A 17,456-nucleotide genomic window follows, 5' to 3' on the forward strand; every position below is an offset into this window, starting at 1 on the left:
TGAGGCACACACTGAAAGGCTTGCAAGCTGTCAGTTACACAAAGGAGAACATAATTTATACAATGAAAGTCACATTGTATTAAACAAGACTTGAAACTAGTGACTCTGGCCACAAATTCATCAGCAAAGTGTTTCCTGAGGTTGTGGATCAAAGTCTTTGTTTTCCAGACTTCCATAGAAGAAGAATTATTTTCGAAACCAAACGAGTCCCCTCCTCATGGCCATCAGGAATAATGAAAGCTGAATTATTGGCTTCACTTTCCAAACTCCAAAGCTACATTCATGTTTTATATACAGTCTATGGTTCTGGCATGGATTGTTACTGTGACTAGGAAGTGTCCCTTGTGTTAACGGCACAAACTGCTTACAACAATCCATGAACGCTCCAACCTCCTGAAAGAATTCACTGTCAAAGTCTCGTGTCCATCTATGGTAGTTCAGATTTTTCATCCAGTCACTTTTACATTCGTTTCGCATTTGGAAACAATCATACACGTGATTACTGCTAGAAGCTGTCAGTGAAAACACCCATGTGCTGTACACCTCCACATGCCTCAGCTGTCTGATTTCTGTGACACACACACACACACACACACACACACACACACACACACACACACACACACACACGTCCATCTTAACTTCCTCCCTCTCTTTTCTTTTCACCTGCTGACGTGCAGAGATTTCCTGCTTCCAATTCCCCTCCACAAATCTGCAGAAATAATGAAGTTCACCTGTTTAAACAAATCTACATTTTATTATTTCAGCAGTACATATGCAGCATTTTAGTGGCACATATAAACAGTACACAAAGTAAAAAGCTCTGTGAGTTTTCAGGTGAAATCCTTTTTTTAATTCCTAAGCTCTTCTATCTGTTACGAGCAGCACAGTGTTATAAAAGATACACAGAACACAGCCAAGACATTACAATCCACAAGGACAGTTTTTTTTTGCTGTTAAATGTAATTGAATGAAAATGAGAAAACATTACAAGATGGTTGCAGTATGTGGTCACTTCCAAGGGTATTTCTGAGTAATGACATGAGGGTGTTTTTGTACTCAAACTATTATCTGAGATCAGAGGAGTCGCTAACTAGCCAGTTAATCACAGCACAACAGTTTTGCTCTGCTGATGTCTAACACACTGCAGCTCAGCCAGTTACCTTGAACTGAGTCAAAATAAACAGAACCAAGAAAAGAAAGCCCACAGTAGAAGACACTGGTTTACATTTTCTGCCTGATAAATTGTACCCATAAGGTAATAGTATATGATTAGCCTGCAATGTATTCACCAGCAGATTAGATTCATCTGAGGTAAATTTAAGCTTTTCTCTGCAGTTGCTGTTTTTGGAAGGCCTCAACCTGTTTTTAAAAAGTGCTCTCAAATACTCTCATCATTTGTAGGACTTATATAAACACCCACGGTTTGATTCCCTTGAACTAAAGTATATGATGCTGTTGTTCACCAGTATGTTCAGTTTTTCGGGTACAAAGAAAGCGTGGGTGTCCTTTCACCTTTGCCACTCATCCAAGTTTTCTCTGGCATGTCTGGGCATCCTACCTTCCTCTCACAACATACCTACATTTGTGATTTTCAAGCTTTTTGAACCAAAGAAAAAGCAGCACAATGGCCCCTAATGCATAACAGAACAATCAGATCCTTTCACTATATGGGGTTCAGTGTTTTTTTGTATTTATTTTGTCACCAATCTGCAGCTCTTTTTATTTAGAAATGTCCAAAGAAATTAAGTCTGATGAAAAATACAGAGAATATGATCTGAACAAATCAACATGCTTTTTTTCCCAATTCAGTCTTACATTCACCCAGTTTAAAAAAAAAAAATCGCAATTTTTTGTCCCTTTACTTCCTGTTTGTTAAGTTGGAAATGAAATGGCACAAAATTTGAGCTGGAAACAAAAGCTGAAGAAACTGCCACTTGGATGTTATGATATACTGTAACTTTAATTAAAGAAACATATTAAAATTACAAATAACAAAACATGTATAAATACTGTAGTATGCTACAAACCGCCCTTTATTTTCTAAAAAACTAATGCCAGTACAAAATGATTTACAAAAAAAAAATTCAACCTGCTTTTGCTTGTTTTTATGGTTAACTTAACGTATCGTTTTTTTAAAAGGAGATGACAAACAAACAGATAGAAAAAATATGGAAGGAGTCGAGGGTGTTATTTCTGGCTGTTGTTTTACAAAGGAAGTAATAACTCTGCAGCCAAAGTGCTGAATCTGACGCCTCTAGAAGATAAATGAGAGAAACTCAGAGGCCTGGCCGCCACACAGTCACATTTTGCTTTATCGCTTTCTGTGCTCCAAAAAGAATTTCCACATATCCTTCTGCCTGTCTAAGAAGAATTTGAATGAGAATGAAATAATCTGCTGTAAAATCCAGCCAGGGGTTTACTCTTTAACGCACAACTATTTATGGAGATTTCTACAATAAAAAAAAACAAACTCCATTTCTCAGACAGATCCTCCCATGCTTTTCATGGCTAGTTTCAAAAAGACCAAAACAGTAATGCCACTGGCCACAATGCTCACTTTTATATACAATCTAATGGTCTACTTTCCAGATTAAACTTATGCAAATTTTGATTTTATGCAGAGTAAATAGAAAGTCAAAGATGCAAAGTGATGCAAATACAATATTTCAAATATTTTAAGAACAGGTAAAATAAAAAAAAACCCATCATGCTTGGCAGTAAAAGCCTGTGTGCGGTACAAACTTACTGCTGCTTGTACACACCTGCAGCTGAAAGATTTACCTTTGCTTTAATGTAGAAAAACAACAACAACAAAAGAAGATGTCAGTTATTGGTTGTAACTGTATTTGTGGCAAAACTTTGGTCTGAACACTGTATTGTTGAAACATTTATTGGCATTAGTGATTTATCTAATGATTATTTTGTTGTTTCTTCTATAAAATATTAAAAAAATACAAAATCCTGTCACACAAGTTTAAGAAGATAATGTGAAGAGTTTTTGTTAATGTACTGATTAGCTGACAAACTATTTGACCTCTAATATGTTTTATATCATTAAATAGAATGAGCAACAATACAGATGTTGTTGCATATATTAAAGTGATTATGAAAGAAAAGCCCAGCAGCCCAGAGTTTTCATTGCCTTTCACTAGACACGATGGAGGTATGTAATGTAATGCAGATGTCACATGTGATGATTTAATGTGATCAGCTAGCCAAAGGACACTGATATAACCTGATTATGCACGAGTCCTGAGTCACCCTGTCAATACTTGCAGAAAATACAAGAAAAACACATCAACCATTCTCACTTACATCAGTTTGCTGAATCTGGTTTATCACCTCATTTTCTCTTTCCCGAGACTCCCTCTTTTTGTTCGTCATTTCTGTTTTGCTGTGGCAGGATTGCGGTTTAAAGCAAAAACCTCGACAAACACCAAGGCACTTAGACATGGGGCAGAGAAAACCATTTTTGGCCGCAGTAGAACAAAGTCAAGTTCATCTCCAAAATATTTTTTCCTCTGCTCTCTTGGATCCAGACACCAAGTTTGCAGATTGATTTTCATAAAAAGTAAGTGGGACAAATCTAAGACAGCTCACAGATTTTAAGGCTGGAGAGAATTTAACTTCAGTCTTTTGAGGTTTGTGAGATTGCCAGATTTTTAAGGTGGATAAAAAAACTTTCCAAACTTCAAATATAAAACATGGGTGTGTTCAGGTTTCTGTGTGTATTCTTTTCCAGCTTGCCGCTCCATGTCTTCTGCTGGCTCCGAAGCAATGACGAGGAAACCTGGGAGGTACAAAGTTTTTGGATTTGAAAGCAGCCGTGAAGCTGAAATTCCACTGAGAGTGAGGTAAAATGTGGGAGAAAGGTCCATTGTAGTTGGTCTGATGTTTTGATGTGAGTGAGATTGTGTGTATGCATGTTATTGCTGAAACAAGCCAATTTTTTTGGCAGTAAACACTGACAGACCCACAGTTATAAATCATACAGGGCAGGCCTCCATGCATCCATCTGTTTATACTCATCTGTTCTTCTTCATCATCACTTCATCTGTCAACAGGGGTGACTGTTAACTCTTTCCAGAACTTGTTATTTAATGACATTATTATAATTTTTGCATAAATATAGAAGCCCACGGTAAGCACAGGTTGGTGATTTGCAGTTTAAAGGATGCACACATGAAAGAAACAAACACATTTTTTGGCACTTTGTGCATTTCAAAAACAGACCCTGCTTGTATATTATTGGCTTTCAAAATTGTGTATTTGTTTGCTACATAAACGACTACTGAGCAACATTCAGCTGATGAGTAAACGTCCAGCATCCAAATTGTGTGTTGATTGTTTTTTTTTGGTATTCACAAACTCCTGAAGGAAATATTTTAGGACTTTGTAGCTGTGAAATGTTTTATTTGATTTATGTTTTACTCTTTGTTGTTAGGTTTAACATTTGTTGGGCTTTTTGGATAAAAATAGCTACCACCATGCAACTGGAAATGATGCTGATGCTAAAAAGAATACTTAAGCTCAAAGAATCAGCTAAAAATCTTTGCCAGAATGCAGATTTGATAGATTGCTCAAGCTTTAAAAAAAAAAAATCACTATTAGTACCCGATAGAGCTTTAATCACTAAGGACTATAAAAAGTGACAGAAATATAAAAAAGTTTAAGCCTTAAACTCCACCTCAATAACTATACACTGGAAAAGCGTGAAAGTGGAGAGACTTTTTGACTATGTGACGAGCACTTCTGACCGTTTACTGGACCCTAAGTGCAGAAAGAGGGGTATCTACAGGATGCTGTAAACAAAACTTCATTTAGAATAATTCAAAATTTCGTTTTGCAGCTGTTTTACAAATGGAATAGCATAAACAGATCTGAAAGAAAAGCATGCTTTGTTGAGAAATGGTGAATATAAACAGTACTTTAGTTTGCATTCAAATAAAAGACAAAAAAAAATAACGAAAAAGTTCAATTAGTTTGATTATGTGGCATCGCCTGGTTTGCAAACCACCAAACAGTTACCTACTTGGGCATTGCTGTAACGTGTAATAAGGCAACACTGTGGTATACTGAGCAAAAGCCATTGCTAAATAATACTGTGAAGAGCAGCTGCCTGCATATGAAAACCAGTTCTCCAGAGACTGTCCTGTCAGTTCCATTGCATGCCTTTTCAGCGCTTTAGTAAGTGGAAATGTAGATGAAGTTGTCAGATCCGGCAATCCTCTCGTGGGTGTCAAAGCAGCAAACCTGGTCCGTGGTGAGCCTCCATTCCTGTTAATGCTGACCTTTGCCCTTTAGTTCAGCCTCATGAAGCATCCTGTCATGTGATCATCCTTCAGCTCATACTGTAGAGTTAATGAAAACATAACTTTTATGTTGGCAAAAGCTGCACTGTGATTCAATCCCGTGGCTCATATAGATATGTTTAGTCATGAACTTCTAACCAAGCTGCAGGTTAAGTTCATGCATCAGGTGAGTTGGCACTTTTTTTTATAGGTAAGTAGGCAGCATACTACTAATATGACACTCTTGCTGCACACGGCAGGGCTTTCAGCACTTGAAGTTTAAGGCAGCGTTTGGGTGATACTTGGCAGCTGCAGCAGTGTTGGGATCCTGAAAGTTCAGACGGTGCAGGTCACACCAGCGTCCTCGACGTGGCCACAGTTGGTTTTGCCCCAACCGGAAAACTTACACTGGTGAATACTGTCTTCTGTCCCTGCGCATGCAACATCATCCATCCAGATCAGACCAGTACCTGCACAGAAAAGAAGAGGAAGCATTACAAAAAAAGACATGTTTTCAAAAATTATCCAGAAAGGAGACTGATGTTTTTATCTGAGGTGAAATTGAAGGGCAGAGCAGAAACAAAACCCCCAGCATGGAATAGAACATCAGTGACATCAGAGATTAAATGAATTAATGCAGTCGCTACATGAAAAGGAGGAACTGTGGCAGAGGCGATTTGCAAAGCAAAGCAACTATGGGCAATGTAAAGCAACTCAAATACGGTGCTCTAAATAAGACTTCACAAATGGATATGTAGAATTTTATGAGCCAAACCATCACCTAATGTAGGCTGGCACTGAGATGAGCTGATCTCCTGGGACTGCAGCTGAGCTTAACTTCATGAACTGCCTGAACTAATGCTATGCTTGATTAATAATTTCTGAACTACACAGACCCTAGTGTCTCTGTGGTTTTCTTCTCCCCTGTTGTCTTTTTTTCCTGACCTGCTTTTATAAAGCCGTTCTGTTTTCCTCATACTGCTGTAAGAAGAATTAAAATGATAGATTTGAAGAAACTTAAGATAAAAAATGGTCAAAACATGAAACATGTCCTGGAATTTAATGGGTTTTATGATTGAACGTAATCATATATTTGGAAGAAGGAAAAATAACATCTGGACTCAAATACCAACAGAGCACCTCCGATTGTTTCTTTTATGCACCACTTTCCCTGTTGTCTATGTGCACATGTTAGAAGTGGAGCCAAAGAGTAGAAACAAATTCTGAACAAATTGTGCTTCTGAGTTTAAATCACCAGCTGAAGTTTGTGAGTGCTGCAAATCAGCTTTGTGTATCTGTTTGTGCTTCAAATTCTAGAAAGTTTAGAAAGTCAAAAGTTTCAGAGACAAGTGGGATTAATCAAATTCTTCTCATCTCCAAAGAATCACTCAAATCATCCTATCCAAAGAAGTTTGTATTCGTGTCTTGTGAAACACAAAGTACTGACACTGCTTCCTCGCAGAACTGTGGATGAGATCGTTTGTATCCGGTAATAGAATAGACATTTCCAGCTGGTAAGCAGACCATTTGGCAGTATTGTTTTACATTATAATCTTTGGTTCCTGTTTGCAAAACTGGAATCGCTGGAGCTTTCAGGAAGTCCCAAATGCTTTAGTTTTGCAACAATTGTAGATGATTGGAGGTTCTCGGCTTCAAGTGTGGGTTAGTGAACATTTGATTGCACTATGATGCAGATTATGCATTAAACTTAAAAGTAACTAAAATTTTTACTTATAGGGCATCTTTCAAGCTAAATTTAAAAACTAAAATGCTAAAAACATACAGATAAAATGTTTTAAAAAGTTGAAAGAATTTTAAGCACATTTATAAAAAAAATTAAAAATCCAAAGGTGATGAACTAAAGACATGAATAGCAATCTACAATTCAGATATTGACACAGTGGACCTGGACTTTGCAATAAGTCCTATTTGATAAAAGCAAGAGTGAACCAGAGATTTAATGTGAGCATCCAAGGTCAGAATTAAACCAAAAGTCACCCCAAGGTTTCTGAGAGAAGATTTGGCAAAAGGTTTAAGGCATCTGAATGGTTCACTCATCATCACTGTTAATGCAATGCAATTTAACCATAAGAACCAAAAACAAGAGGCATAAATCTTCAAATTATTTTCTGTTATAAATATGTGCACCTCTACTTTGCATCTGTGCACTGAAACAAGCACAGAATTCATATAAAACAGAAACATAATTAAGTTCAGGACGGCTCGCTCACAACGCCAAAGTTAAATAAATAAACAAGTTTAAGGCAACCTTCACACTTCCAACTTTCCCTTTTTTTCTTACAGCAGGAAAATAGGTCAAGACAGTGACAAGACAAAGACAGCTGGAGATTAAATTTTAAAATATGCATGAATAAATTAAGGGAACAGGATAATAAAACTGTGATTACCTTAATTTATTTCTGACCTTATGGACTAATCAAAGTGTGAAAACTATATGAAGCTGACTGTAAACTGCTGCCCTGTAGTGAATGTGATAACATCATCACTAAGTCATAACATAATTAGAAATATGGGTCAGTCCTGTCACACCAATATGGGAGCTGCATTAATAATCTATAATGTTCAATATACTGAAATAATAATGACAAGTCTCTGGGCAGTTTAACTGAACAGCATATTAAACCCTGAAAGTCATTTTATGTTTTTGAAGCTCTTTTTCTTAATGGCTCCATTGGTTCCTTTATCTGTGATAGATATTCTATAATGATCAAATGGATTTATGATGTTCATCATGCAAAAAGGTGTTTATGCCACATTTGCTTGTTTAGAAAAGGAGACGTGTTGCCCCAAACTGCCCCTGCATCTGAAATCTACCAGCTGTTCATCCCCACACAGATCATGACAATGGAGCCAGTATTTGGGTAACTGGGCTGTAAACACTGTCCAAATGTCCCTGAAAGCAGCATATTGGTCCATGGTTTGCCTGTCTGTTTAGATTGTTTGGCTGCTAAACTGCATGTACTCCGGGACATCTGTGAGTCTTCACAGAAAACATCACAATGCAGTGATTAAAAGTGAAAAATTACAATAAACTCAAAGGCTATAATTTCATAAATTAGACCACGCAACTTTACGTTTAACCTGGCCAAAACTGTGAAAGGTTTTTGGAGAAGTTACACGACAAATTTATTGTTTATGATTAAAACTATCACAAAAGCTCAAAACATATATATATATAACTTGGTCATTAATAATCCCACTTTTCATACCTGCCAAGTAGTTCAAGGCTTGTTAAGATCAAGAAGATTTTATAGGACTATGATGTTAGGATGATATCTGCTGTTACCCCAATGTATGTACGATTCCTGCCCTATATTTTAAGTGATAAAGTCATCTCTCAGTTACAACTCAAAGGAAAATGTGGGTCACAGTCTTCAAACCAGTATGGGAGCTGCACTCTACATTAATTATCTATAATGCTAAATATACTGAAATAATAATGCCAAGTCTCAGGATGATTTAGCTGAATAGGATATTCAAAGTGAGCAAACTAAGGATCAAAAACAAAAGGGGCTCATTCATTTTAAAACATTACAGCCTTTGAAGCATTCGTTTTATATGCTGTACGTGATTTCTTTTAAAAAATCTTCATGCCAGTAGGACTAACATGACAGCATGAGGTTTAAGTGTTCCATTATGGACCAGTGTATTTGTTAAATTATGCTTTTAAATTGAATTTATAAGCGCTGTCATAATACCACATTCTGCTTTTATATTGTTTTACATGACCTTCAATATGATCAATGAAAATAACAGTTCAGTCAGCAAACCCGATGTTTTCACAACACTGTCAAACTGCCTGTTTCCCACTTTTCATCTGGAACACTTTCGATGCATGGACACAGATTTATCAGATGGACCGTGCATAAATGAAACAGGTCCATGCAGAGAAAGCGTTTGCCAGTTTCCTCTTCCTCTGACATTTTTTATGTTTTGCTGCCTGATTAAAGTCGTGCTGAGAAGCAGGAGGCTTTCACAGAAACACATCCAGACTTCAGGAGAAAGATAAACTACAGGATCAATGGAATATCAGGCTAATGGAAATGACACTGAGATCTGGGCATACCGTTGTGTTTATCATGGTCATAGGGGTCACAGCACTTCTTTTTTAACTTTTAATATTTTTATTGATTTCTTTGAACAATTGCTTTTTTCAGGATGGAAACAAAAACAGTATCTTATATGGCTTTAAAAAGAACAGAGTGCGTAAGTTTCAGTTTATTTTGGATTTTCTGTAATTCACATAGGTTCATTTTGATGTTTGCACAGGGTCAAATATATACATACAAGCTCAAATATACACATAGACTCCCACTAATATTTGGTTAAATGTGATTTTGCTAGCTGCACCTCGACCAGATGCTTTTGTTAGCCATCAACAAGCCACAAGTTGACGACTCTTCCTAACAGGATTAGTAGAGTTAATTTAAATTGGTTGGTTTTATGGCATGACCAGAGTTTTAAGCCTAGCACACACATCTTCAACATGAGGTTGGGGTTTTGGGATGGCCATTCCAGAAACTTAATGTTAGCCTGGTTTTCATGTATGACTGGAATCATTGTCCTGTTGGAACACCCAGTTGTGTCCAAGTTTCAACCATTTAGCTGCTGATTTGAGGTGAATTTGAAGAATTTGCAGGTAATCCCCTTTTTAAAATTATTTTATCCACTTTCGGCAATGTACCAGTATCACTGTAAACAGCCCCAGAGCATGATGCTACCACCACCATGCTTGACAGCTGGTACATTGCTCTTACATTTGAAAGCTTCACCTTTACTTATCCAAACATACTTCCTGTCAATTTAGCTAAACACCTCGATTGTCATGGTCCTGAGTCTGTGACTCAGGGTTTTTGTATTAATAAATATTAGCTTGTGTTCTGGTTGTTTTCTTTTAAGCTTTTCCTAGTTAGGTTTTGCGCTCCCCCCTGTTTAGTGTTGGGTCATTCCTGCCCGTGCGTTTCCTCTGTTCGCGGTCTGTGTAATTTTCCTGTTTTACTTTGAAAATCTGTGTCTCGTGATGTCAATTAGGATCAGCTGTGTCTTCCTCCTGTTTTGGCCATTCCTCATTCCCTTCCATGTGTATTTATAGTGTGTGTATACCTGTGCTGATCGTCGCTTCGTCTGTGTATCTCAGTGTCTCTCTGTGCCGTTTCCCCGTGTTTGTATGATTTCAGGTTTGTTCCCTAGTTTTCCCCAGTTTGACTTAGTTTTGTCCTCACTTCTGTTTATTGTCACTCACTGTAAATAAACTCACTCGCATCACCACCATTGTCTGCAACTTGGGTCTTCCTTCACAACAGCACACGACTGCTGCTCCAGCAGTGACATCGATCTTTTTCTTTTCTGGCCATAAAATCTTTCTCCAGAAGGCATTTGGCTTCTCAAAGTGGGCGGCTGCAAATTTCAGTTAAGCTTAAAGGTGTTGATTTTAGAGCAGGGGCTTGTTTCTTGAATGACACCCACTCAGTCCAAACTTGTTTCACTGTGGACAGTGATGCAGCAGTTCTAAGGTCATGCCCGGCTTGACATTGCCTTGGTGCGTCCTGGGTTGTTTTTGGACATCCTAACAAAGAAGAGTTGAAGTCTTCTTGGAAAAGTGGTGACTCATTTGAATAACTTGTATTTCTGCTGCTGTACAGTTGTTTGAACTGATTGTCTTGGAGTTGTTTAGAAATAGCTCCGAGAGACCCTCCCAGCTTGTGTACATCTACAATTCTCCTTCTTAGATCTTCACTTTGTCCCCTAGACCTTCCCGTTGTTCTGGGTATTGATCAATCCATTGAGTGCTGTCAAACAAATTCTTTTTATGTTGGCAAAAGAGAAACTGCCAGTTGTGGTCAATCATCAGAACAGGTCAAAGAAATCATTAAAACCCCCAAATTACCATGAAATTTATGGCAATAATAAGTGTATTCAAACGTCTAATCACAACTGTATATGTTTTATGCCTGAAAGATGTATTATATATAATCAGTTCCCTGACTGGTTGTGGGAACTGGTTTCTATCCAGTTCTGAAAGATTTAAATATTCACTTGAAGCTATGTTCTTGATGACTAGTTCAATAAACAGAGGATAAGACAGGAGGGAAAAAAATTGACTAATGTATGAGCAATAAAATTCAAAACTGTTTACAGTTCAATGGAAAAGGCTAAACATTGTTTATACAAATATTATGTGTGTATGTAAGAGCCATTTGGAAGAGTTAATCACATTCTTCAGTAATTAAATCGTATTTCAAATCTTGTAGCTCTTTGAACTGTGGATAACAAACACACAGGGCCAGATCAGTGTGGATAATGATAGCACTGCTGGCACCAACAGCCAGATTAACATCCAAATGCTTGTGCTGAATGTTGTTACACACTGCGCCAGTCAGTTTACATACAGGGTACAAAAAACTATTAATTTTTTTAATCAAAGAATTGCTGATTAGTATGGCTCATCTCTCAGCACTAATTATATATAAAAACATCTCAATGTTGTAACTTTTGCAATGAAGTGAACTGAGATGAACCTGGTGATCCAAACAGAGAGTTAAAATCAAAGTTAATCACTGAGTTATAATATTTCAACTTCAACATAATTTTTCAGTGGTGCTCTAATGTGACTGTATTCAGGCAAAAAAACACAAGGAGAAAGATTTTCGCCTTGCGTCTTAGACTCAAAGGTTAACTGGTGTTGCACATTTATAAAATGTGATATTTCAACCCACTATCTTCTATCTTCATTGACAATTTTTAAATAAATCACAAAAATTAAAAATGAAATGCCTGTAAAATATATTTGTTTGGAAATGAGTGTATTATGTGTGCCAGGCTTCCACGACTCACACTTTGCACCTTAAACTCCTAGGACCTGGCGTCCACATATGTGGACATCACATTTTGGGTTATTTAGACCAAAATACTCAATTTTGCTCTACAAGGGCCTGATATCCACTTACGAGGACATTATACTGCCACTGTTCTATCAAAATTTTAAACGAATATCCTCATATGTGCCTCTTATTTTTCTTAAAAACAAAAATAAGGTAAAAAAATAATCTGGTAATTCTTTGTTTTTACATTCATCGGGCCCCAATATGCCCAAATATCAAAGAGAAATTAAAAATCCATGCCGTGGAAGAGTTCAGGTCTTAGGAGGTTAATGTGCACATCCACACAGGATGATAAAGATTTCTTTTATGTCAAATGTTTAATTTAAAGGCTCATTACTGAATAATAATGGATAATAAGGGCAAACATCTGATTCAATCTGCATGCCTCCTACATTCTTGCTCTAAAGATAAACTGCTGCAGCATTGACATCCTGAAAGCAGGAGGACCCCATAACCACATGTGTCTCCATGCGGCCTGCACAAGATGGAAATAAGGTATGTAGAGGGGAAAGAACACATGAGGCTTCAGAGGTAGTTGGTCCATTGTGGTTGTACATGATACTCCAGCTGTTCTGCGGTTGAGCCTTCTGAGGGTTTACTTTAACGGACATGAGCCTTTAAGCCGTTTACTCTGGATCTCAACACACATTTGCAGCACTGTGTGCGCGCCCATGTTTTGTCCGTTTACGCCAAATTTGTGACACTTCACACAAACAAGAGTTGAATCACCAAACCACTGTGTGAGAGTTGAGGGAAACACCCAAGAGAGGGATTTAGAAGACGGAAAAGTAGACGTTTTGTGTAATCAGGCAAAAAACAGCACTGCTGTCTGCAGAAATGAATCAAGCCAAATTTTATTTCTGTGGAATGTAGTTTGTCCAAATTACTGATAATAGCTGTGTTTCAGACAGAGACTTCTGATGTTTCTATTCAACAAGCACTTTTTTAGTAAATTAGACCACATGTCTTAGTCCCGGTCTCAGTGTTTGCTACTTCCTGTTTTATTTTGATAGTGCCTTGTCTGTTGTGTGCTATGTTTAATTTTGCGTCCCCTCTTCTTGTTACTCTGATTCCATTTAGCTGTGTTCCCTGGTGTTTAATTAAACCACCATCTTAGTTTATTTCCCCGTTTTTCCAAGTCCTGTTTTTGGGTCCAATTCTGCTAGCCACACAGCCTATATAACAATAATATATGTTATTTTTCTGCCATATATGTATACGCACAGTGGTGGATATTAAATATGGCCAAAGTTTAATAATATAGCACCTTATGACCTTTATAATAAGGTCAGCACATGTACAAGTAATCTCTGTGACCCAAAAGCTCAGGCTTCAGAGTGCTCTAAATGTTTTCATATTTATTTTTCATCTCTAAATGTTTCATGATGTCAGTAAGAGCAAAGCTACAAGCAAAGCTAAAGATGACCACAGCAGGTAGCTCTGGATGTCTAATTTATCAGACTTTTTACAAACTGAATTGTCAGAAACAAATTGTGAATCTTTGCTTGCTAGGCAAATGTGTAAACAAGTGTGAAGCCACTGATGTCAATAAGAGCAGACACTCAAAATATGGCCATTTTTTGACATATTATTTTTAGTTGCTGTTCAGGACTCCTGTTTTCAAAGGGTATTCTTCCAGAAGAAAGTTAACTTAAAAAGAGAAGAGCTAAAACATCTCATTTCAGACTCAAACTTAGCGACTGTACACAGGACCAGTCTAAGATTAATAAAGATTAACTATGAATAAAAACAAAACAAAACAAAACACTTTTTCTTGTAGCTAATTCAAAATTAAAAATAAATATTAAAAAAGGCTTTAAATGAAACAATTATGCCCCCTTCAATTCTGTTTTCAGAGTTTAATAGAAAGTTCAGTGTTTTTTTGTACAGATGTTTTTCATCACACCATAATAATTATTTAGCTTATGATTCATATGTGATGTAGCCCTGTTGCATCACAGTCAGTGGCTTCTAGGTTTGAATCTGGATCAGAGCACTTCTGCATAGATTTAGGAGTTTCTCTCTTTTACTTGCATGGGTTTCATCTGAATTAATCAAAAACAGGCCAGGTTAATTTCCCCATTAGTGTACCTGACAGAGTACAGAGTACTGTACTCTGGCTCCACTTGTTAAAGCTGGAGCCAGATATAAGCCAGTACTTATTTACAACCCTGCACCCCACCTCTCACATATCTAGAACGTGACCTGATAGGTCATTTGTGCAAACTGTTTTCATAAGTTTGCATAATGCATAATGCAGCTGTATGAAGAAGTGCAAGTAAAAACTGGTGACTTACTTTTGGTTAAAGTTGAAGTCAACACCCTTAATCTTTTTAAAATCTTTTTCTTTTAAAGTTTTATAATCTTTTTATAATCTACTACAGTACTCTGCAAACATTTTACACACTTCTCATTTCTTTATATTTTGCTATGTAAATAGCAAAGGTACATTGTTTATGTTTAAACATGTTTTAGAGTTGAAACTTAATATGGCCACCTTTATTCTTCAACACAGCCTGAACTCTCTTATTTCACTCTCTAATTTCTTTAAGTAGTCCTCAGGAATAGTTCTTCAGGCTTCTTGAAGGACATTCAAAGCTTCTATAGATGTTGGCTGCATTTTGTTTAATTCTCTGTCAAGTAGTGCTCCATTTTGTCTTTTATTTATTTAAATCCAGGCGTGCTCTTTCTGCATTGTGTTGAGGGTGACTGTCATGCTGAAAAATTAATCCACTTCCAGTCCACTTTTCAAGCTTCCCAGTTGGTATTGCATGGTGGATCCGGATCTGAGAATACTTTTCTGCACTCATAATTCCATCAATATTGACACCACTGGCTGTGATGAAGCCTTACACCATGACAGAGCCCCCAAAATATATTACAGATGGGTGTAGGCTAGGGCTGTGCGATATGACCAAAGTATATCCCGATATTCATATCCCGATATAAGACATCTATCGTCTCGGCAACGATGTAAATCACAAAAATGTAACATTTTCTGTAAAGTCTATGAATCTCGGGCAGGTCGACTTGCGTGAAGTGTTTCCAGCCGGGCGTCTTGTACCTGGAGTCAAGTATTTCAACTGATGCATGAAACGATACATTTTTAGACATAAGTTGTAACGGCAGTCCTTTTCTTTGTAAGTATTTATTACACGGCGTGCCCCGGGGAAAAGCCTGTTCTAACGTTTGAGTCTAAGGTTTATTTGTTAGCACCTAATGGCGCTTTTTTTTACTTCTCATCCACAAACACACTGCATACTCTTTCACGTGATTCCGTTTATTTTGAAAAGTCTCAACAGGATCTCGAGCTTTATTGTGAAAGGTTTATGTGGAAAATAAACAAGCGGACAGTGGAGCCACGCGATGGTTTTACCGTCGTTGTTGCTAACGACAACGTATAAAAGCAGTCACTTGTCTGTTCGTAGTGTGGTTATATTAAATATAAGAGAAAGAGAGAACTTTAAGAAATTCAACGATGAAAAAATATTGCCGTAAACAGTTTATTTTGCGACATCATGAAACAAAAGATAGCGTAAAATGAAACGATAGACGCGTTTATATCGTCGTCCGATATATATCATTATATCGAACAGCCCTAGTGTAGGCACTCTCTGTTGTACCATAAGACTTCTTCACAACCTTTTCTCCCTGTTTCCCTTCCTAAAGAGTGGCTTCATGACAGCAACCCTTTCATGAAGACCATTTCTGATGAGGCTTCAGTGAACAGTAGATGGATCAACTGAAGGTGCAGATACATCTTTCAGTTCATGTGTCAGGCCTTTGCTGGATTTTCTCCTGTTTCTTAAGAACATGACTTGCTCATCAGCGGTTTGCATCTTTTTGGCTTTTTGGCTAAAAGGGGATTCATGATGTTGGTGTTGATATCTCTACCAAACTGCGTTATCTTTGGTATTTTTCATTGATTGAAAGAAAGAAATTGGAACAAATTTATATGTTTCTTTTTTTATAAGGCTGGTAATAAGTGCCTAAAGACAAAATATTAAACTGGTTCTTTTCAAAGGTATCCGTTACGTGTAGAAAAAACACTGGTTCATCCCTTGAGTTAGATGCCTATTTTTTTTGAATGACTCAAAGGTCAGTGGATAACAAAACAAAAAAAACCTTTCTTTTTCTGAAAATGGCCCGGTACAAGGATTGAAGTAAAAATAAGTGAAAAAGCAGCCAGTGCCCAAAGAAAAACTTTAAAAGACCTCCAGATAGCCTGAAAAAGTAGTCTGCCTCCTTATAAACAAAACATAATGAAATGAGGAGTTGCTCAAGACTTTTTCACACTGCTGTGGACGGGTTTATTTTTACTGCAATTATGATGACACAAACCCCAGTTTCCTGGCTGGAGTTCAGGTTTCTCTGAGCCATCATACATAATATAAACTTTAATATAAACTTTATTACTGTTTTCTAAGCAGAAACACTCCTGTGTGTTATTATTAGCAATCAATATGATGTTTCTTTGAATATGTTTAGGGCACGTACTGAATGAGCTAAGGATTTTAGGAGTTGAGAAATGTCCATAGTTTGTTTTACAAGTTTGAAAAATAGTGTTTCAAGTTTCGCTTTTGTGCTTTTTTGATAACTGCTGTGGTATTAATGGAGAAGGACAGGTCATCAGCTAGGTGTACACCCAGGAACTTAACACTGCTGAGCCTTTCCACAGCAGATCCATCTGTGGTGAGGTCTGTGTGGTGATCTCTGCCAGACTTCCTGAAATCGACCACCATCTCTTTTGTTTTGTCCACATTGATAGTGAAATTATGGGATCTACACCAAACTTCAAGCTGCTCCACGTCCAATCTATAAGTGGACTCATCGTTGTCAGTGATGACACCAACCACAGTTGTGTCGTCTGCGAACTTCACAATGTGGTTAGTGCTGAGTCTGGCGGTACAGTCATGTGTGAGCAGACTGAAAAACAGCGGGCTCAGGGCAGTTTTGTATTTCCTAAAGAAATTCAGGGTTTGTAATGTCCGAAATTAATATAAAAGTTTGGAAAAAGTTTGGTTATTTTTAGTTTGGACAAACGTTAAAACAGAAAGCTGGGAGGTTAAAAGGGTGTACAGAGTTTAAGCAGGGTATTTAGAGATTACACAGAAAGTCTCCAGTTCAAGTTTATTTAAAATCAAAGATGGAAAATTGTAACTGAAAACTACTGGTCTGTTTATTGGAGCAGGGATGAAGCATGAAAGGTAACCTGACTTGTCTTTGGACTGCTAATTGAATGTATTTTTTACAGTTGTGC

General features: G+C 37.3%; 1 protein-coding gene across 1 annotated transcript in view; it reads right to left on the reverse strand.

Annotated features, from left to right (window-relative positions):
* Positions 1–735: 735 nt before the first annotated feature.
* The window catches only part of scara5 (scavenger receptor class A, member 5 (putative)), a 107,354-nt gene continuing 90,633 nt past the window's right edge, over positions 736–17,456 (reverse strand). The window contains exon 12 of the mRNA XM_085432332.1: positions 736–5,764. Within this exon, the coding sequence (XP_085288458.1) occupies positions 5,631–5,764 (134 nt within the window). The 3' untranslated portion in view covers positions 736–5,630. The remainder of the gene's footprint in view (positions 5,765–17,456) is intronic.

This window comes from Copadichromis virginalis, linkage group LG15 (genome assembly GCF_057382275.1).
Source record: "Copadichromis virginalis isolate Kocher_CV1m ecotype Utaka linkage group LG15, C_Virginalis_male_GT1.1, whole genome shotgun sequence".
In the NCBI taxonomy this organism is placed as follows: Eukaryota; Metazoa; Chordata; class Actinopteri; order Cichliformes; family Cichlidae; genus Copadichromis; species Copadichromis virginalis.